General features: G+C 47.5%; 1 gene segment (V, D, J or C); it reads left to right on the top strand.

Annotated features, from left to right (window-relative positions):
• The window catches only part of LOC123620673, a 477,715-nt gene extending 456,724 nt beyond the window's left edge, over positions 1 to 20,991 (top strand). Inside the window, 4 exon segments of the C gene segment in view lie at positions 16,887 to 17,144; positions 18,690 to 18,734; positions 19,644 to 19,751; positions 20,450 to 20,991. Of these exon segments, the coding sequence occupies positions 16,887 to 17,144; positions 18,690 to 18,734; positions 19,644 to 19,750 (410 nt within the window).
• Positions 20,992 to 22,975: the final 1,984 nt, after the last annotated feature.

The following is a 22,975-nucleotide window of genomic DNA, read 5'->3' as shown; positions in this document are numbered from 1 at the left end:
ATTATGCAAATCTTTTTGAAAGAAGTAAGTTTCAGAGTTGTCTAGGGAATATCACTTGGACTCAGGCTTTCCACTACAGCTATTGTACCACTACTATTGTGCCCTGAACAGAGGCTTTCACGGGCTTAATTCCATGGCTTAGTCTTTATTCCAGTATCAAAAAGAGGGAATCCCAACCAGAGCTCCCATGAGGGAGGATAGATGTGTGCTAATCACATTAATCTATTATTATCAAGATAGCTTGGGCATTTTTGTCAGACAGCACAATGCTGTGATTTATAACACATTCATCTTTGAGAGTGGGGCAAGATTATCCGTAAAACCCGGTAAGTAGGCAATATGTCACTGAAGTGGGAGGTTTAATGTGGCTACTGAAGCCCACCGAACTCACTACAGTATTTGTAAGGCCCAAGTGTTGAGAAATTAATGGTTTATGAAGACTTAAGTGCATTCTGATGTAGAAAGAAATGTTAAAGTAATGGCACAGAGGACAGCAAGAGCTCACTGTGGAGGAAAAATAGTCATGTAGATGAACCAAAAATAACAGACTGAAACAGCCCAGAGAGTTGATCCTGAAGAAAAAGGCAGAAAGTTTGGCTGAATGATTCCAATTCTCTTATACCTGCCTTTAATAGTGCCTCTGGGGCACAGTTTCTTTATCTGTAAAATGAAAGCATTTGATATCACCTCATAAGTTATTTTAAAGATAAAATAAGCCAAGGTACGTGAAAGTGTTTTGGAAATTCTTAAATGCTATACACATGTAAAATATTATTATTATTTGTTCACAGAACAAAAAGAACTAGGTCAGATCATATCATTCTTTTAACATAAAGAAAATATGTAGGTGCTAAGTAAAATATCTATTTTCATGTGGCTCTGTAGCCATAGGCATTGGGGAAAAAAGCACTCTCTCTCCTACTCAAGGGTAGTGACTTGAATGCCACCCAAATGAGAGTGGCAGGGGAGGGGAAGCCATTCTGTAAAGGCCTGCATTACAGTGTGAATTCTGGGGGTTACCAGAAAGTTACCTTTGGAACCGGAACAAAGCTTCAAGTCATCCCAAGTGAGTCCAATTTCCTAAGCATTTCCTCTTTCTCATGTTGTCTGCTCTCTGATTGTAACATTTGGAGCTCATAATGGGATATAATGGGCCTGCTCTTTTCTGCCTGTTTTCAGATTGTAAAAGGAGCCCTCATCCACCTCTTAACATTTTAGTTGTATCATTTCATCTAATTTGTGTTCATTTTTAATATTAAAAAAAAAACTAAGACATTGCCTGTGAGGCCAATGGAAAATAGTCAATTTGCAAAAGATGACTAAAGAGAAGACAAATGGTGCTTTTTACCAAACTTGAAGCACAGTGAATGTCCTTTAATCAGAGGGACACTTGGCTTTGGGGACAGAATAGGACTCAAGTGAGTAAAAAGTCTCCCATGGAGTCACTGAGCTTATAAAACAAACTTGGGGGAGCAGGAAGCTGCCACTCATCCTGATCTGGATGCTATTCCATGAAGTTTCAGATCAATTGAAGTTAAAATTAGGGCTGATACTATGTCAGGAATCTCAAAATTGATAACTGTAATGGAAATGGAAAAAAGGCTAGCTACACTTGTTGGATAAATAGAGTTGAAAATCAGGAGTTTGATGGCGATAGACCCAGAGATGTGGGTAGGTAGAGACTTCATTGTAAGTGTTGCACTGTTAAGTACCCAATGAGTCAAATGGCCTGCGTGTTATGTGTAATGCAAAAAGAAAATAAGATGTAACCCCCTTTGTAGGTGAAAGGGCCGTATCTCTAGGCCTTAGGTATGAGAAGGGTGTGTGGGCTTGTGTGTGTTTTTGGCTGACTATGAAACACTGTGGGAAAGATGGAGGCTATAAATGGACCTTTGGGAGTGGGACCAGACTGCTGGTCAGGCCTGGTGAGTAAGGTATCAGAGGGGTAACAGAAAGATTGAGGGTAAAATGTCTCCATGTCTCAAGAAATGATTGTGTAATGGAAGATAAACTGGAGTTTTGGGGGATCACTGTTGCTTGAGTTTATTGGGATCACTGTTGCTTGAGTTCTGATGTCTGGTTCTAGCAAAATAATTAACTCCACTGTACAGGAACACGGAGGTGGGTTCTCCTGTCCCCTAAGAGCTTCTCCTGAGATATATCTGTCCTCTGCCAAAAATGTCTTGTATCCAGGATATTTGTCTTTGTTAGCAGTGCTGGCCCAACCTGCTCAGTCTTGGATCACTCCTCATCTGCAAAATAAGGATAATAACATCTAAGTTCATGGCACAGTTGTTGCCCAGAGGTAATGTAATATATGCACGTTCTTAACCTGCTTGGCGCATACTAAGTTCTCCATGAATGATAGTTTTCTTTGCCCTTCACCAAGCAGATCATAGGTTGAAAAGCCCAACACTGCAGGCCATTTTTGTAGAGGGGTTGGCTATAGTGTGACTACAGGATACAACAAACTCACCTTTGGAAAGGGGACTACGCTTCTAGTCTCTCCAGGTAAACGTTGACCACCCCACCCTTGTTTTATGTGGTTTAAGGCTTACGTGTATTGTATCATCCTTGGATTCCATCATACTTGTCTTATCAGTTGACCTTCTGTGAATTTAAGATTGAACCTTAAGTTGGAAATAACAGTAGAACTAATTCACTAGGTCATATCGAAGTAGAGAATAATACCCTAGATTAGGACAAACATAGTTTCTCCAGAAATAGCCTCACTTCCTGTGTAAAGCCTAGACTGTGGTCTCTCCCCCACGCATCCTTCACATTCCTCTAACCCTCTGTATCCCAAATTTAGCTGTGGAATCTTAGACAATCTGCAACACATACAGCTACAGAACTCTTTTATTACTGGGAATATCTGCCTATTAAAACTGAAAGATCCTTGAGAACAGAGATTCTTTTATATACTGTGAAGTGTTTAATAGGGTCCTTTATAAAAGTAAGTGCTTGAGAAATGCTTGCTTAATTGAAATTAAGCACCCAAAGAAATCAAGTTTCCGGGCCAAAGGGAAGAAGAGAATAGAGTACATGACACAGGACATTCAAGTGTGTGGTGGGAAGGGAGAAACAGTGGCTCGAGAATCAAATAGAGCCATGCTTTAGTCTCTGCTGCCAATTAGCAATGTAACTTAGAGTAGATCTCTCGCCTCCAAGCCTCAGTTTCCTCATCTGTAAATGGGGAAGTGGGTCCAGATGACCCCTCTGGCGCCTTAGCAGCAACAGTCTATGAATTTATCCCATTTGGGGTATGGGGTGCTTTTTTCTTACATGAATAAGTCTAATAGCTCTATTAAATCTTGAGTATTTTCTAACTCATTAGGGTAAACCAAGAAAAGGGGTAAAGTGGCAGAGGGAGTTTATTGTGAGGCATTGGACACTGTGGGGCTCCTGGGGAGGAGGAAACAAACTCACCTTTGGCACCGGCACTCAGCTAAAAGTGAAGCTGAGTAAGTATGAGATTCTATGGTAGCTACAAAATGTATTCTGGTGACAGTAAACAGAAGAAAAGGAGATTTTTTTTTTTCCTGTCATTTTTGTCATTACATCTTATTTTTAATTTATCTAGAACTGAAAGATTCAGAATTGTGACACTCAGACAAATGAGTGAAAGTATTCAAACAATATATGAGCATATTTTCTTTGGGGTGGAGTTTAGCTAACCATTAAGACTTTTTCCAAGATATAAGGCTGACAGAAGCTCTGTTCAACATTAGTGTTTTCAACACTAGAGTTGAGCTAAATGGAGCCAGTTAGAGGAAAAAATCTGGACGAATAGAAAATTGCATGTCCATGCTGTAATAGACCCTTCTGCTTCTACTGCCATGAATTTAGAGGAGCACTCAGGGGAGGATATTCAAGGTCATTTTATCCGTGCTCCAAAACAGCTAGGCCCAATTCACTCCAGAGATTATGTCCCTTCACACTAGACACTGATCAATAAGAGTCAGCGAAGTACAGAGCCTGGGGCTTCTGATTTCAGTCCACAGTCTTAGATTTGATTTGGCCCCAACTGGCTGTGTGATATTGAACAAGTGTGTGCCTCAGACTCCTCCAGTAGATAAGGGGTCAGAGCACTCAAAATTTGTAGTTCTGGGATCTCACTCCTATACCACCCTAGAGTTTATAGCACTCAAGGGTACGGAGTCTTGTTGACATTTCATAAACAAATTCTATAACCCTAAGGAAATTATCTTGTTAGTCAATAATCTAACTTAACATAGAAGTAATAACCACCATCTCAGCACCTTTGATGTGTGGGTGAGATGCTAGATACATGATGCATAGTATTATTTATCCTCAAACAACTCTATGAGGGAGGAAGCAGTGTCCCTGTTTTGCAGAAGAAGAAACTGAGGCTCAGAGAAGTAATTGCCCAAAATCCCAAGGCTAGTGAGTAGAAGGGCCTAAATTCAAACCCAGGTCTGCCTGCCTGATCTCAAAGCTCTGCTCTTTCTGCTACATGATGTCCCAGACCCTGTGCCAGGGTTTGCTTAGAAATGAGAGGTGATACCAATCACGGTGAGTAAGGAAATACTTGGAATTTATCTTTTCTGTCCCTAGATATTGCCATGAGTTAGAGATGGAGCTTTAGGAAATGTTGACCTAGATCCCCCAAATGTCGAAGGGATTCACTTCCCGTTTCAATGATGAAACGAAACGTGCAGGGCTGCTGGGAGCATTTGCCCCGATGGGGAGAGGAGAGAGGGGAGCCAGCAGCAGCCACTCCCTTGTTGATTGTCCCTTTCCCTCACTGTTTCTTGTATTGTCCCTAGGCAGACCAGCCACCAGTGTAACTGCTCTGCAAGTGCCTGACTCGTTTGTGAATTATAGAAAATGCAGCATGAGGGCACTTTGTACATCACCAGATCATAGAACTTTAGCTCTGAGAGGGAGCTTAGAAATCAGCTAGTTCAGACCTCTTTATTTTCCGATAAGGAAATTAAGAGCCAGAGAGGTTGGTAGAATTGCCCAAAGTCATAAAGTCAGTGAGAACGAGGGTTGGACTAGAACCTGGGGGTCCTGGTCCTGGAGCCGTATTCTATGACTATTGTTTGGTGAACTAACCTTCTGGTAGGTAGGAGGTGTAAGATACGTTCATGACAGGAAAAAACCAAGTGGGTTTTACTAGGGGAGCAGGAAAAGGTGCTTCTTAATATCAGCGCCTTACTATAGGCACTCTGGACCTGCTCCCCAGTTGTGGTATAAAAATGGAAGGAGAAGGAAGTGGCTCATTTTGTCACAGTACAAATCACTGTGGGAAATACTGGAGGCTTCAAAGTTATCTTTGGGACAGGAACAAGACTGTTTGTTGATCCAAGTAAGTTCCATGAAATAACCTGATTTTTGTTACAGTTTAGGTATATCTGTTTTCATTGATTTTTGGGGGGAGGGAAATGGTTTTATCTGCTATTTAAATAAGAAGATAGTTGGCAGTAATAACATTGCATTATGTAAGGTCCATAGGCATCATTCTTACAGGAAACATGTAACAAACACTCGGTAAGTGGGTATGGATAAAACTTTCCTAGGTCCTGTCTAGAACTGAAACTATACTTATATAAATGATTTTTTCAACCTGAGTATTAGTGACATCTTTTATATAATCCACTATGTACAAAGCAGAATCTTCTGTTGGGTTCTGCCTTATTTGTTGCCATCTTCGAATGATCTTAGGAAAATGAAAGTTAAATGGTAAAATCATACCTCCCACCACTTTGGTGCATGCATGCAGACACAGTAGCATCCTTAGCAACTAACTTGTGTGTGACTGAGGAATCCTAGGCTATGGCCCAGTTACAAGGAGCCATTTTGTATAGAGTTACGTCAGAGTGTGAACACAGGCTTACAGAAACTTGTGTTTGGAACTGGCACCCAACTTCTGGTCAGCCCAAGTAAGTCAGATCTCCAGAAATGTGTAGCCCCACCCTTAACATTGGGTTTATATTTATAGCATTTACTCTGGTCTATAATCGATTATTATTATTATTACTATTTTGTTATTATTCATCATAATAAGACTGCTAGCTTGAAGCATACATTTTCTGCCGTATTATTCTTTTTACCCTTTAAGGAGAATCTCTGTCCTATAAGGAGAAAAATGTTTGTGTTTCCTTTGAATCAAGTTTCTTATTCGTTTAGTTCCCATCTCTCTGCTGAAGGTCAATATGAATCTCACAAAGCTTTGGTTTTTATACCGCATCCTTATTACCTCTCTTAGAAATGCTTCTTTGATTTTTCCTTGCCTAAGCACTCAGATTTTGCAGCTCACATTTACCCATAGTATACTTAGCTTTTAACCTCTCCCAAAACTGGCCTCCTTGTCCAAATAATTATGCACAGTAAAAATCAGTTCAACTCCGTAAATGAGAATTAAGTATCATCAACAAGCCAGGGACCATAGTTGGTTTAAAAAGAAAGAAAGAAAAGAAGAAAAAGAAGCCTAAGATATGGCCCCTGACCTCAAGAACTTCCAGTCTTATCAGAGCACAGCACTCATAATGAAAAGTCTAACAATTTATATGTGCATGTGCCAAGATGAGGCGGGGGTGGGGAGGACAGGGAGCCCTGATGGCTGGAGACAGGACAGGGATGACAACAGACCCCATTCCCTGGCAGAGGACAAGCACAATTCTACCCCATATGTTTCTGGAAAAGGATTCGAGTCTGTTCTGTGCTGAAATGTTTGACTTTCTTGAGGACAAAAAGCCCCGTTGGCAGTTAGCCTCCTTAGCAAGGTGAGAACAGAAACAGAAATGAATGAGTCAGGCGTGAGTCACCCAGGACTCTCGCTCAGCCCCAAGAGGACGCGGTGACTCTGAGTCACGCTGAGACATGTTTGTAGCATGTGCCCCAGAACAGTGTGCTGGAAATGCTCTTGCTCCTACTCTTTCTGGCAAAGTGAGAAATGCGTTTTTGCATATGTCCCCATATGCAAAATGGTGCTTCTTTGCAAGGATGGCAGATGAAGTGGGAAAATACCCGCCCGCTCCCTGGTATCTTTAGAAATACTCACACCCACCCAGCCTATGTAGGAAGCAGTGTTTTTCACAAAGTTTTGTAAAGATGCTGTATTTCCCAGAGGAGTATACCCAGAGGCTACGTTTGTTGGCAGCCATGATCAGGAAAATGAAGGCTGGGGACAGCACTGGGAGCTGGTGCTGTGTCCACCCACTGGGGGACTCCCTCGAGTCCTCACACCACACCCTGCAGGGAAAAGTTTAGAATCAGCCTTGCAGGGTTTCCAGATCCTAGAGCTACTGAGAAGGGTATGTGTCCTCCATGAAAGGGTGGGCAAAACCAGGCCGTTTTTGTAATACACTAACCCAGAGTGTGACTATGGGAACAACAGACTCACTTTTGGGAAGGGGACCCAAGTGGTGGTCATACCAAGTAAGTGAACTAGAATCCTCCTGCACAAATGGCCCCTCCACCCCACCTGGCCCTGTCCCCACCCCAGCGCTGAACAACCTCTTATCATATTTCCCTGAGAGTGAGGGAGGTCGTGCCGTTCATCAATGCCACACCTAAGGATCGTAGATGGTCACTGCCCCAAATCCTTGCCTGCCCCTGGTTTGTTCCCTCCCCTTCTCCTGGTATCTCCACTGACCACACTCCCATTCTCTGTATAAAGCTGTCCCTACCCTTCCCTGAGGCTGGGTTTCCAGTTGGACAGAGGATCACAGAAGTGAGACATCTTGCTCGTGTTACAAGGGCGCCTGAGGCCCAGGGTCTAACGTCTATCCAAGGCCGCGTTGATGGTCAGTGCAGAGCGGTGTCAGGGCCCCAGCCCCTTACTCTCGCCCCAGTTCAGTGGAGCCATGCAGCTCTTTGCTAAGTGACCCTCAAACCCAGGGAGAGATAAGCTGAGTGTCTGTCAGCAGCGCTCGTGGGGCCTGGGAACCCAAGGCTGAATTTCCGCCTCAGCCCAGGTCTGCGGCCCACGCTGTGACCTCCCTGAGCCTCGGCTTTCACGCCTCTGAAGTAGGCAGCCTGGTCTCTGATTGCCTCTCATCTTTCAAAAATTTTATGGAAATTATTGTGACTTTTTTCTCAGCAGTCCTAGAGTTTCACGCAGGCAGCTCCCCGTCTGAGTCTAGGTCGTTAGAAATAAAGGAGTCAAAGGGCTTTGGAAGTGTTGGCCTAATTCCAGGGAGTAAAGAGGAAAGGACAAAAGCACAGATCTCAGGAAGGGCCTGAATCCTGCCTGCTCACATCCCTGCCCCTGGGCCCCAGGACTCGGGGGCTCTGCAGACAGTGGTGCCACCCAGGGAGCATTGGCCTGTGTTTCCCAGGATTGCCACCCCAACGCCACTGGTGCCATCGGTAGAGGACGGTCACGTGAGACAGGTTTTACCAAAGGCTTTCCTCGGTGTACGCATCAGGAGGAAACCGCCAACTTGCATTTGGAAGAGGGACGAGCCACATTGTTCATCCGTGTGAGCGTCGTAGAAATGATCAGGGAGGTGTTGTCTACAGACTGTTAGGAAGGATATCGCGACAGTGAGTCTGCAGTGTGGTCTGCTCTGTCGTTAAAGGAGTCCTCCTTTGCCAGGGAGTAACTATCAGTGTGTCGGCTCTAATGACATGATTGCGGCTGTGCTGGACGAGGGTTTTGCATAATGTTTTCAGAGGACAAATCCCCAAGTTTTGAGAAAAGACTTCACTCTTTGTGTTTCTGAAACAGAACTTTCTTGTTGGCAGCCAGGGGTCTACCCTGCCCCTCACCCCTGTGGCTGAGACTCTGTTACCACCGGCCCTCAGATCCGTGAGATATCTTCCCCCAGATTACAGCACGCCAGCCAGAGTGCCGGCTGAGGCCTCGGCAGTGCTGCAGTGGGCAGGGCAGGGATGGGCCTCCTCTGGCTGCAAGAAGCCTCGTCCTTTCCCCCAGCATAGAGCAAGGCTGGGAATCAGCCTGTCATGAGCTACTGTTTACTCAGTGCCTGACATGTGCCCGTGACCATGCTCTGTTCTTCATACAAGTTCTCTTTCAGTGCTCACATCCATCCTAATGATAGGTGGCTGGTATTATGCCCATTTTACAGACAAGGAAACAGAGGGTTGGAGTAAGTAACTTGCCCAAGATGATGTAGCTAGGAATAACAGAGCTAGAGTTTAACACAAACCTATGTAATGCTAGGGCCTCATTTAATGCCACTACACTGCTACCACCATGCCTCCTGCGCTCGGTGAAGGAAGACCCCACACCTAAGAAGCCACCTGTTTGGTCCTTTGTTTGCCTATCCTGAGCCTTCTTACCACAGTGGCCACGGCGTGGTGACTCAGCGTTTCTGAAGGGCTCAGTAGAGTCATGGGACTGGGTTGGCAGGATGCAGGTATGGCAGGGAGAAAAGGAGGACTTAGGGGGACCGTGTGTTGGGCCTAAAGTTACATGGAAGGAGAAATTTATCATCAAAATCATGGAACAGGTTTAGAAGCTTTGTTCCCTAAGAGAGAAGGCCGTGAGCGTGTGAGGCGCCAGGGGCAGCTGCCCAGGTGGCAGGGCAGGTATTTGTACTGCATTGCAGCAGAGTGGGGACACAAGCGGCAGAACACTTACTTTTGGGAGTGGAACAAGACTCCAAGTGCAGCCAAGTAAGTGCCTGAACTTAGTCTCTGGCCAAAGACACAGAACGTCCCTACTCTGCTTTCTTAGATGATGAATCTGTACTACCTGAACTAATTTTTCATATTTCTTTATGAGGCTTGAATGTCTTGAAATCTGAATTCCCAGCCACTAGCTTAATAGTAGTTTGTTTTCTAATAGTTGTTATTGCCGGTGGGAATTGGCCTTTTCATCATTGCAGAGACAGACTCTTTTGCTGTTTTTAGATTCCCTTGAGACAAAAGATCTTTATCAGAAAAGAAATTGTGACTGTGCCAAAAGATTTATTTTTGTTACCATTTGGTTTTCATGAAAGGTGATGAATTACACTTCCCAAAGACTCTGGGCATTGGACACACTCGCAAAATTCCGTGTCCAATTGAGAGATATGGGAAAATCTTAAAACCTAAATAATGCCATAAAAATAATAAAAAGTTTTGAAAATGGAAGCATACAGAAGTTAAAGAAGAAATAAAATAGTCCTAAGAAAAGAAGGTAGCAGGACTGCATTAGAAATGAAATAAAATATTTAAAAGGTTGATGCATTTGACAAATATTTATTGAGCAACTATTTTTTTTTTCTTGAGACAGAGTCACTCTGTTGCCCAGGCTAGAGTGCCATGGCGTCAGCCTAGCTCACAGCAACCTCAAACTCCTGGACTCAAGCAATCCTCCTGCCTCAGCCTCCCGAGTAGCTGGGACTACAGGCATGCGCCACCATGCCTGGCTAATTTTTTTTCTATATATATTTTTAGCTGTCCATATAATTTTTTCTATTTTTAGTAGAGACGGGGTCTCGCTCTTGCTCAGGCTGGTCTCGAACTCCTGAGCTCAAACGATCCGCCCGCCTCGGCCTCCCAGAGTGCCAGGATTACAGGCGTGAGCCACCGCGTCCGGCCTGAGCAACTATTTTATTCCAAGTACTATGCTAGCTGTAAGGAAGGAAAGGAAGCCGAGGGAAGGAGGGAAGGCAAAAAGAGAAAGGAGGGATGGAAGGAAGGAAAGGAGGGAGAGAAGAAAGAAGGAAGGAAGGAAAGGAGGGAGAGAAGAAAGAAGGAAGGGAGAGACGGAGGGAGGGAAGAGAGTAAAACGTAGAGTCTCTGCCATCCGGGAGCTCAGGGTGTAAGCAGACACTTACAGCCCAGTGACACCATGTTACAGGGGCAGTACATACACGTTGCAATGGGAGCACGATGGAAGGCATGCTTAACCTTCTAGCCTAGTTGCCTGGTACTTATATGCCTCCTCCAGCACCTTAAGCTTGGTGAGTGAGTGCAAGACCCTCTCCCCTTCATCCTCACATCTCTACAACTCAGCACAATGCCTGGCACATAGATGTCACCAAATAAATGATCGTGAAAAAGATGTCTTCTGGCTAGGAGAGCTGGGGAAGGTTTGAGTGGAGGGGAATTACTGTATAAAACATATTGGTTTAGACATTAACAGTATTCTTCAATAGAGAGCGTTATTAGGCTCAAAACTGGGAAATTACAGAATCCATCCAAATGCACGTGGGTGGGAGGAAGCCCATCTCTCCAAGGAAGAGCGCCGCTGTATTTATCTGTTCTTTGCGTGCTTCACCAAAGCCTCTTCCCTGCCATGGGTTCAGGCTGGATTTAGAAAGCCTGAAATCTCTCGTACTTCTCAAGAACCAGAGTTCAGAAGCAAAAGGATTATAATATCTGTGATAGGGAAGCAGCACAAATGAGTTTTAGCAGCAAAAAGGAAAGAGATCTGATGATAAATATATGAAGTCTATGTCTCTGCTTGAGAGACCACCCAGGAAACAGTTGTTCTAAGGAAATTTTTCCTCATTAGGACCAGAATCATCTTTGAAATGTATAGCTCCAAGGTGTGTGAGGGAGATGTGCAGAAAGAAGACCAAAAATTCACATTTGGGAAAGGCTTTCAAGTTGCCCTTGTTCGTAGCAGGAGACCCTGCACCTCGACTGCATCCACTTCTGCCCTGGAGCTGTTCCCAGCAGTGGCAGGAGCATTTGCTGCACAGCTGCCTCAGTGTCCAGCAATTGCCAAAATAAAATGAAGTTATTTTGTGATGATTAGAAAGAAATAATCAGCATCAATGAGGCTCCTGATAGTGCCTGCAGGGTGGGTAGGAGGAATTAAGACACGATGGTAAGAACTGTCTCTCTTGTCGGAGAAAGTTTGACTTGGGGGAGCCCAGAAATCAGAGACAGGCAGTGGAGAGCCCCAGCCAGGCTGGTCACGCCCAGGTTAGAGTTCTTGTAAAGCACCCTCCTATTGTGTGGCATCTAGTGGCATCAATAAGCTGATTTTTGGAGCAGGGACCAGACTGGCCGTGTACCCATGTGAGTATGACCACACAAATGACCAGGGCAAGAAGAACCAAGAACTTGTCTGCGGGAAGATAGGCGATGATTTATAGCAGACCTGGGGATACAGGAAGCACTCATTTTCCCTTTCTACAAGCTCTCTTGGTGACTTAAAATGTTCCCATTTCTCATATTAAAGACAGAAGTACCAAGAGCCAATTGAGTAAATGAAAATCTGACCAGAATAATTTACAGAAACATAAAAAGAGGTCCAGATACTCGGTGCCTTCAAGCGAAGCCGATAATATCAGCACCAGATAATCTGAATACTCAGGAAATTAGCTAAGTGCCCTTGGGGGAAAGAGATGAGTTACTGGCAAACACAAATTCTCTTTTATTGCAGCAGGTAGCTAAATTCCCTGGACTGTCTAATGAGCACGGCACAGGGATACCTGCTCAAAGAATCTTCCTCTCTGGAGTCGAGTAGTTTTGAACCCTCTCCTAAGGGTAAAAGTGACCCAGACCCCCATCTGAATGGCAAGTAAACCACATGAAATAACAAGGTGTGGAGGCAGCAATGTATAGGGAGGCCCACAGACCTGGGGGAAATTCTGGCTCTACCCTCAGCAGCTGTATTCAATAAAGTCTTCACTTTCTCCGCAGCAAAATGACAATAACATCATAACATCATAATCATATGAGATAATGCCCAGAATATAAAAAGTACTCAATAAGTAGTAGCTTTTCTAAAATACTACTATTATAATTATTATTATTAAGGCTTTGCTATACTAAAGTTTACATTACCATAACAAGAAAGGGGAATAGTTTCCTTGGGAAATAGGAGATCTGAGGAACAAAGACCCAGTGAGAATTTTAGATTGGTGCTCTGAGACCCAAGCGAGTTCCAGCAGATTGGCATCAGCAAGGTTATCGCAAAGACCTTACCCGCAGTGTGGGTACAGCAGTGGCTCCAAGCTAATCTTTGGATCAGGGACCAGACTGAGCATCCAGCCAAGTAAGTAGAGTGGGACAAGGGTGGACATTGACAACTATTTTTTCTTTGTCCAGGATGCTGACTTGAGCCCAGGTATTTTCCTCTGTAGGATCCCAAATGGTTCTTTCTACTCATTCCCAGAAAATCCTCCATCCAGCATTCAGTGCTCTGGAGACATTATCCTTAGGCTGAGACTTTAGGAGTCACAAGACAGGTGATGTGTAAGTCATCCTGCACCTTCCACGAGAGTATCCAAGATACTGCTGCCCTGAACAGGGGTTTTTGTTCTACTGGATTCTTGGTTTATCGAAATCACATGAAATCACAACCTCAGCCCAGGTAACCACAGCAGAAGGGGGCAAGAGGAAAAAGACTGTACGGACCAGAGACAAAATTTCAATACAAAAGAGCAGGTCTAACTCTTAGGAATGTGATTCTCCTGTCCTTAAATAGGAGAAAAGTCCTTCTCCTATGTAAGTCATAGGTCCCAGGAGTTTCTGTAATGGTGTCACCTGCGGTGTGAATACTGGAGGAATGAGTGGTAAACTCGTATTTGGGAAGGGGACCCAAGTGTCCGTCATAACTGGTGAGTCATCCCGGGCAGCACCGTTTGCAACCCCATGGGCCAATGTCATTAATTCCTTCCCGAGAGATATTAGTTCCTACTATGGCAACGCTAACTGTGTATGTTATAACTAATTGTTTTACAGAGGGCTGGGAAGGGAAAATGCATCACTATCAATCTTGAATATTTGTGTTTCTCTAAGTCAAATACATTAAAGTTTGACTTTAATCATTCAGAAGGTATTTTTAAATGCCTTCTATGTGGCTATCACTCTATAAAATGTTACACTGAGTAGAAAGCCTAAGATAGATGTCTGACCTATCCCCAAATAGCCAAAGGTACAGAGCTATTGTAAATTAAGCAAACTGAAAGCTATTTTAGTATGAACCGACTGACGATGTCGATGAGCACAATAGAGATTCAGAGGGATAGGGTCCCAGCTGCAAAGCTGGCCTAGATGGAGAAAGTTTTATGCAGTATGAAGGATTGTTTGAGCCCTGAAGGATGGGTAAGATCTATAGGAGCACAGAAAGGGAAAAAGGGGGAGTTCCGGGCATAAGGACAACAAGAAAGAAGGTGTGATCTTGGGAATGAACAAGGCACATGCATTTTGTCCTAAGTAAACACATCTGATAATAAAGTTGGGTGGAGAGCATGGGAAAGAAGGTGTCTTCTTAGACAATGGAGAAAAGGAATACTAGAGTACTCAGGAGAACACAGCCACTGGGAAGCTGAGAATCCAGGTGAGAAATGCAGACCAGATGTGAAGGTGAGAGGAACCAGCTGTGATGCAGGGGCCTCCCCTCTCCTTCCTTCCTGAGTGGGCTCAAAGAGGGGTTACCCCAAGCCTCAGAGGAGGAGAAACCTAGGGGTTTCTGTAATGGAGACTTTGGGAGTGGGATGCAGGTGTTGCCTCCCAGTTGCAATTTGGCAAAGGAACCAGAGTTGCCATTACTCCAGGTGAGTCTGCCCATGCTTGCTGCTTCCCACGCCCAGCAGAGCCTCAGTGGGACTCGGAGTCAGCGTCACTCACTCTCGTTTCTGGGTTCCCAGTGCTTAACTACAGAGCACAGATTTATTGGCAAAGGAGTTTTCAATCACTGCTGCGCCCTTGGGGATCTAAAGTACTGGAGCATTCTGACATGTGCTTCTGCAGTTAGTTTTGAATTAAAATGACAGGGTAGGGTCTAGAAAAGCTGAACTTCCACACTGAAACATCAATCGGTCTTGCTAAGGCTACCTTCTGATAGCATCAGGGGTAGGACATGTTTTTCTTAGTTGGGTGGAATAGGATGTCTCTCCCCACGGGGCTCTGGCATATGCACCCCTAAAGACCTCCAAATTAAAAATGGCTCATTTCTTATTTTCAGACAAGATAAGGTTGCACCAAAGGTACATGGGGACGAAAGTGACAGGGGACTAAAAAATATTAAGTGCCTCTAACTCAGCTCCTGTTGCCATTCCTCAAAATCTCACGTTGTATGTATGGCACGGCATTTTCTGGGCCAACGCTGCCCAGCGGAACTGTCTGTGATGATGGGGATGTTCTGGCAACCGGCACCGTCCAGTGCAGTAGCCACCAGCTGTATGTGGCTACTGAAATGAAGTTTTCATTTTTAATTGAATTCTAAGTTGCATTTAGTCTTGGTTAATTTTCAATTAAATAGCCACGTGTAGCTAGAGACTATCATATTGGACAGGGTGGTCTAGACCCTCTCCAGTCTGACACCCCCTGGCCCCGAGGCTTGAGTGGCTGTATAACCAGGACTCAGAGCTGGGCTTCTGGCCCCCACAGCAACCCTCTTTCCCCTCTAAAGCCAAACTCTGTCCTGCAGCACCTGATCCACTGCCTCACCCTCAAGGCCACATTCTCTCAGCACTTCCACACTCTTCCACATCCCCGCATTCCTACCCAAGACCCCCACTGATGACTGACAACCCACTGGGATGTGTCAGTGGAGCTAACTCTGTCTCTCCCCTCCCAGTAAAGAAATTATGCCTCAGGGCCTTAACCCTCAGTGATGTCAGGCTGCACAGGTATGTGGAGGTTGGAAGGGAGTAGGCAGAACCCTTCCCGGCCAGAGCTCTGGTGTCTCCCCCACCCGACCATGGAGCCTACGGCCTGCTCTGCAGCTCCGGGTCCAGCCCACACTGCAGGCAGCTCTCTACCTTCATCGGCATCCCAAGGACATGCCGAGGGCTGAGTTCTTTGGTTTTCATCCAGCTGGATGTCTGCATTGCCAAGGCCACCCTGGCTGGCTCAGCAAGTGGGGTGCACTGCCAGGATCTGAGAAACCTTGTTCATGTATGAGGAGCTCTGGGAGCAGAGAACCACAGGGGCAGGAAGTTCTAATCCCAACCCTGCTGGAAACTCTCTGGGTGGCCCCAATGTGCTAATCCTCCCTTCAAACCTCTGCTTCCTTCTCTAAAGGCAGGAGGTTGGAAAGAATAAACAATGAGAGTCACATTAAAAACACAGAATCCTACGGAAATACTAAAGAATGAGTCTCAGCACTAAGGAAATGCTTCCAGCAGCTCCTGCTTCCTGGGGCTGCAGAGTAGAAACTGTGACTCCGTGTTACTCAGCAGCACTTTTCCACGGCGATACCCTGGCAGCGTCAGGAGCTCTAACTACTTACTAACCTTTGTTCAGTACTTTACAGTTTATTAAATAGATGTTTATGTGAAGAAACTCTCATTTGTTTCTCAGAGTAGCCTGGTTAGGAAGGTGGATGACGCAACATCTTCATTGTGCACGTGAAGTTCCTGAGACTTCACAAGCTGATATATCTAGTATTTACTAGATTACTCTTTGGTAGAGCCGGGGCTTGGACACAGGTGTTCGGATTTGTAGTCCAGAACTTTTATCAGTGAGAGAGAAATCTCCCGGCGATGCAATAGGTGTTCCACCTTAATGCCAGCATGTTAGAAACCTCCAGTTCTAGCCAATGCCCAGCCCAAGTGCAGGAGGCCACTCCAGGTTCCAAGACGTATGGTTTGCGTTGCTGGGCCTTTTTTCTACGCTTGCCTTTGCCCTGCTGGAGCTGTGTTGTTTACTAGGCTTGCTGAGGTTTTGAAGATGTTCCTATTAAGTATTATAGAATAAGCAATATCATTACATAGCCCTGCATTTCTGGTTTCCTTGACTGGCAGGCAGGGCTTGGCAGAGAATGTTCACTGCGAGCCTGGCCTCTTGGCCGGGACTGATGGCTCGTGCCTGTCCCTGAGTCCCAGTCCATTGTGAACAGCTGGTTTCTAAAATGTTATTTCCCATATAAAGCCTGAGCCCCTGACTTGCCAGCCCCACAGGGCCCCACTCTGTTCATCACTGGCAACTGGACTCTGGCCTGGGTTGGGGCAAAGAGGGAAACAAGAGCATCTCCTGACCTTGGTCCTCTTGGCCCACAGATATCAAGGACCCTGACCCCGCCGTGTACCAGCTGAAAGACTCTAAATTTGGGAACACCTCCATCTGCCTATTCACTGATTATGCTTCTGAACTGAATGTGTCCCAAGTCGAGGAATCTGATGTGTTCGTCTCAGGCAAAACTGTGCTGGACATGAGGTCCATGGATTCCAAGAGCAACGGAGCCTTGGCCTGGAGCAACAAAACTGATTTTGCATGTGCAGACACCTTCAGGGAGGAGAAATTCTACTCCAGCTCAGGTGAGTGCAGCCTTGATGCCTTCTTAAGCTGTTTCCTTGCTGCAGGAGAGGCCTGGTTCTGCCCAGAGCTCAGGGCAATGGTGTTAAAAGCTGCTCTGATTGGCAGTTTCAGCCTCATCAATTGTCAGCAAAGCCCCCACACTCTGTTTACTAAGGAGCAATGAGCCCTGCCCTGGCAGTTCACAGAATGTCCTGGGCAAAAAGCAGATGGACAGGTGACAGGAGAGGGCACTGGCCCAGCCTCAGTCTCCCTGCTCTGAGCTCTCACCTTCCTACCTTGTCTTGGGCTGTTTGCCCCTTCCTGCTCCACCAGGCCCTGTTCAAATGCCCTTCTCTAAGATGTCTCCCCTCGTTTCTCTCTGTCTGCCAAAATACCTTCCCCTGCTCCTAACCTCACTCAGTCACTCATTCATTCAACAACCACTGACTGTGCACCTATGTGAATGTACCAGGTGCTGCAGTGGAGGAGTAAAGCACCAGCTGAGCTTCCGCGGGCAGATCTCTCTACTCTAGTTAGGGAAGCCCATCCATCCACAGGGGAAAATCAAAGAAACTTCAGATTGTAACGTTTGCATTAACTTGGGGTTGAGGAAACAGCTACCCTTCAGGACAGAAGTCAGGGAAGGGCTCTCTGAGGAAAAGCTATTTGAAGGTACCAGCCAAGCCAAGGACAGAGAGAAAACCCTGTGGAAGCCTGAGACAGGGGTGCAATGAGAATGGGGAGGAACAGTAGGAACGAGCTTGGTGAAGTCAGCAGGGCCAGGTCCCTGGGCCATGAAGGCCATCAGGGCAGATACTATTCTAAATATACTGGGAAGCTGTTGATTGGCTTCAAGCAGAGGAGGGACATCTAATTTCCTTTTTTAAAGATCAGCCTGACTGCTGTGTGGAGAATGGGTTGTAGACCAAGAGTGGAAGCAGAAAGGGAGTGATTGCAGGGCGATGATGGAGGCCCAGGCCGGGTGCTGGCAGGGAGTTGGCCAACACCACTGGGTTTCAAAGACAGAACCCTGCAGGGGTGAGAAGGAAAAGAGGGGATCAGAGAAGGTGACTGGGTTTTATGCCTGAGCAGCTGAGTCAATGGTAGCACCATTTACTGAAATGGAACAAACTAGGGATGCAGCAAAGGAACAAATTTGGGGTGCAGGAATAAAAACTTTTTGGAACACACGAAAATGTCTACACCTAATTTATGGCCCTTGTCACTGTGTGTTTATTTCACTGCCCCTATTGGACTCTAGACTGAAACTGCCCAAGAGCAGGGTCTATGTGTGATAGTCCCCTGTGGCCTGTGTCATGTGACGTGTACTTTGCACAACCAACCTGTGTGGTAAATAAAATGGTGCCCAGAAGCCAGAGGGCTGGTCCTGCCAGGGGCAAGGGCTCTCCCCAGCAGGTGCCCACACGCGGTACGTTCCCTCCAGATCTCTCCACGGGAAGCTTGGAAAGGCTGTGCACATTCACCTGCCCAGCGACGGGGAGGTCTGGGGCGGGAGAGTCCACGTGCTCTGGAAGCTAAGAAAATTTCTTTATTTCTCCTTTTAGAATTTCCCTGTGATGCCAAGTTGGTACAGAAAAGCTTTGAAACAGGTAAGAGAGGGGTCTAGCCTGGCTTTGAGCAGGGTTGTGAAGGCAGTGAACCCACAATAACCCAGACAGGGTGGAGGGGGGAGGAATTAGTGGATGTGGGAACACAGTTATGAGGAATGGGAACGGCAGGTGGAGACCTGCTCAGAGCTGCCCGGGGTCTTGCTTGAATCCTTGTCAGCATCTCTAACTTTCTTTTCTAAGCATGAAGTTTCTTTTCTAAGTTCTCAGTACTTTGAGAATGAGTGTCGAGTTCCGCTAGACCAGTGACTCACTGCCAGGCTTCTGTGTTCCCGGCAATAGTTCCACAGGCAGGGGAGCCAGCGAGAGCTTCTGGGTGGCCCAGCTATGCAACGTCTGAGCCCCTTAGGTGTAGCCCTAAACTGACCTCCTCCTGAGGACGTGTCCACTCCGTAGCCAAGAGGTTTGGCCTCCTTTTGAGAAAAGCAACAGAGCTCACACAGGCTGTAGGCTGTGTCCTCTCAAGGACACCCCCTCCCCTGACACCTACCCTGGGCACATACTCATTTCCATTTGAGTAGTTCTTCCTGAGTCATCCCTCCTGTGGTTCAGCCACTGGATGCTCATGGAAGGGGCCCAGACCCAAAGCATTACGATGATAAGTTCTGAGCGCCTACCTCTACCCCATCCCCACAGGAGCTCAGAAATAAAAGAAGGGCCAAGTCCAGGGGCTGGTTTTGTTTTGAAACACAATACCGTTGACCCCGGAGGAATGCACAAATATGTTTGCAAGGAGATGTGCACAAAAGCTCAACGGGAGAGGCAGGTCCAGGAGCTGAGGCCCACCCCACCCACCCACTCTGCCTTGAGAAAGCCTTTGTTGCATCCTGCAGGGCTGTGCAGACCTCAGGCGTGCACACCCCTAACCACTGCGACCTCTTGGTTTTACAGATACGAACCTAAACTTTCAAAACCTGTCAGTGATGGGGCTCCGCATCCTCCTCCTCAAAGTGGCTGGATTTAATCTGCTCATGACGCTGCGGCTGTGGTCCAGCTGAGGTGAGAGGGCAGCGAAGCTGGGAGCGGGGTTCAGGGTGCAGGTTTCGAGGTGGATCCCCAGCTCTGAGGGCAAACCTCCCTGCAGGGTCTTGCTCTTAGGACCTAAGCCTGGGCCTGTCAAACTCTTCTACTTCCTCTGTTACAAGTTCCTCTTATTAATAACAGTAGCCTGAAACATTGTACGACAAAACACACTCATTTCAGCCACCTCAGCTGAGCGCTTTCTCCCCTAGGAGGGATGAAGAACAGATATTATCCCTGTTTTAGAAACGAAGAAAGGGAGGCCAAGTGACATCGAGGGCCGCACAGCGAATGGGGGGAGAAAAGAGCAACTCGGGGCCCAGACTCGCTCACACAGCGTGCCCTCCGCCCTCCCACAGTGTCTCCTAAAGGGTCCCCACGTCCTTTCCTCAGGTCCTCCGTGCCACCATGGCTCTCTCAGAGCAGTAGGGAAAAGTCATTATGCTCGTTCATATCACCCCTAATCCCGCTCGAGCCTCCAGGCCCCCCACCCCAGTGAGCCTGGTCATCTTGCTGACAACTGCACCCCGTCCACCGCTGCCGTCAAAAGGAACCCCAGGACCACTTGCTCCTGGAACTCCACGACGCAGCCCCACACAGAGCCACCCCCGTCACCTCCCTGTCAGTCCCGCGTCCTCCGCGGCGTCCAGCCTGACTTCTGTGCTTCCTCACCCCAGGTCAGCAAGACCAGAAGAGCCCCTGCTCCCTCGCTGCGAGCTCCGCATCGCCGCCCTCCCCCTCTTCCCGCAGAGGGAGTGCTCCCAGCCCACGAGGAGAAGGCTCCCACCGCCCCTCAGCCCCCCGGCAATGCCACGGACAAGATCCTGCCCGAATCTGTGATGAAGATTGCTGAGGAGCTGCCAGACTGCTGCCCTGTGGTGTGTCCCCTGTTGCTGCCCGTCACCGGCTGACAGCCAGGGCGGAGGCAGGGCTGCGGCAGCTCTCCCGGCCGTGGAGAAACCCCTCCCCTCCCCACACACTGCCTCTGCTGTCCCGCTGAAGGGGAGCCCCGGGGGGTCTCTCGGACTAGCTCCTGGACAGTGTTGTGAAGAGTTTATTTTTTTTAATAGTGTTCATAAAGAAATACATACATGTTACTCTATTTCTCAAGATGTGGGGAAATGATCTCATTACCGAGGCCCTGCTATGCTGTGTATCTGAGCCGCGCTGTGTATATCCTGCTGCCCATAGCTTCATTAAAAGTGATTGGAAGAGCAGAGACGGCGTTTCCCATTTGACTGGGTTTGGTTGGGGTCGTTTTCTGCTTGTTGGTGATCTCGAGCCAGGCGGAGAGAAACCAAGGCATTTGTCCATGATGCTGTCCAGGGAGCCCAATTCAACAAGCTGCATAAGTCAACCTCTTCTTGGAATAACATCTGAAAAACTCCACTTAGCAGGCTGTGCTGGGGGCCAGGAAAACCCACTTGAAAGCTTGGGCCCCTCCCCTGCCGTCCTCATGCCACAGCACTGGACCACCCACAGCGGGGGCCACACACGGGTGGTGGTGACCTGGAGTTGAAATTTGGCAGGCAGGGACCACACAGCAAGTGTCCCCAAAATGCCACCCACTGTCTCCTGCCCTCCAGGAACGTTTCCTTTGCCTTTCTTCTCATACTGGATCCCCACTGAAACTGCACTGCCTGACAGATTCGTGGCTGGGGACCACCCACCACTCCGCTGCCCGGGTCCCAGCCCCATGCCCAGCGCCTTGAGGTACCCAGTCTAGGAGCAGGGTGGGGAGGAGGTTGTGAGCCCAACAGGACTTCGCACTTCCACCATCCTGGACATGAGAATGAGGAAAGGGGAGATGAGCTCTCTCCCCTCAAGCCCAGAGACCTGGCCACGGAGAGCAGATGTCTCGAGCTCTCACCTAGGAGACAAGGAGTGGGATTCCCTGGGATCCGCAGCACACTGCTCGCTCTCCTGGGACTCCTCCCCAGGGTCACAGGCCCTGATGGGAACGTACCTCAGGGACCACTCAGCCACCCACTAACAACAACCGCTACCAGGACCCAAGCTGGGTGCCTACTAATCCCAGGAGTGGGAGGGGGTTCGAGCCCCAGGTACCTTTATAGTTCACCTACAGGTTGAGAATCCCTTATCTGAAATGCCTGGGACCAGCAGCAGTTTGGATTTTGAATCTTTTCAGATTTGGGAATATTAGTGTAATACTTACCAGTTCAGCATCCCTAATCTGAAAATCAGGAATCCAAAATGCCCCCTGGAGCATTTCCTTTGAGTGTCATGTCAGCACTCCAAAAATTTCAGATTTTGGAGCATTTCTAATTTCAGATTTTCTGATTAGGGATACTCAGCCTGTACCAGCTTTAATAGGTGACCTAGGGCATGTCCTCCCCTCTGGGAGTTTCAGGGTCACCACCTATAAAATGGCAGGTCAGAGTGGAGGCTACCCCAGCTCCGTGCATCTCTGATTCCGTGACCCCTGCAGAACCAAAAGTCAGCGTCCCACGTACTGAGGGTAGTGACAGAATCCCAGGTCCTTCCAAGCTGCCCCATCTCCAGCCGAAATGCAATCCCTTTAAAGGTCACCAAAGGGAAAAGTCTCAGAACTCCCAGCACAAAAGGGTCCCCTCACACACAGGAGGATGGCACTGGACTTGTCCCCTGCGGGGGACTCTGGGAGGCCTCCTGCCTCCAACTGCCTCCTCTCAGCCTGACACACGCCAGAGATTCCACCATTGGGGATCTCTTTTCATTAAAGCATTTTCTTCCCCTTTCTAAATGAAAATGCCCCTGGGAGGGTTAATAGAACAAGACTTTAAAAACCGTTAAAAACTTAGGGCAAATTAGTTTGTCTTCTTTTTTCCTGAAGTGGTAATTCACTTTGCTCTGCACAGAGATCCAGGGAGGGGAGCGTGGGTGGGCGGGCAGGCGGGTCTGCTCCTGTGAGTCGGCTGCAGTGAGACGGAAGGGACACGGGGCTTAGGGCAGGGGACAGGAGCCTGGAAGGCAGTGAAGACCCCTCCAAGAACCTCAGAGGAGACCCAGACTGCAGGAGGCCTCCGGGGGTCTGTGGAGTCCCGACAGCCCAGTGCCGTCACCTGAGGGTGATGCAGCCGGGGCTGGAGACCCACCCATACCCATGGAGGGAGTAAGGCCTCCTGCTTCCAGGCGCCACCTAAGCTGAGGCACAGGGTGACAAGGCCTGGGCAGGAAGGAGGCCATCTGCAGAGCAGGCCAGC

The sequence above is a fragment of the Lemur catta genome, chromosome 1, assembly GCF_020740605.2.
Source record: "Lemur catta isolate mLemCat1 chromosome 1, mLemCat1.pri, whole genome shotgun sequence".
Taxonomy (NCBI): domain Eukaryota; kingdom Metazoa; phylum Chordata; class Mammalia; order Primates; family Lemuridae; genus Lemur; species Lemur catta.
Note: the sequence above shows the minus strand (reverse complement) of the source record. Positions and strands in the feature narration are given on the sequence as shown.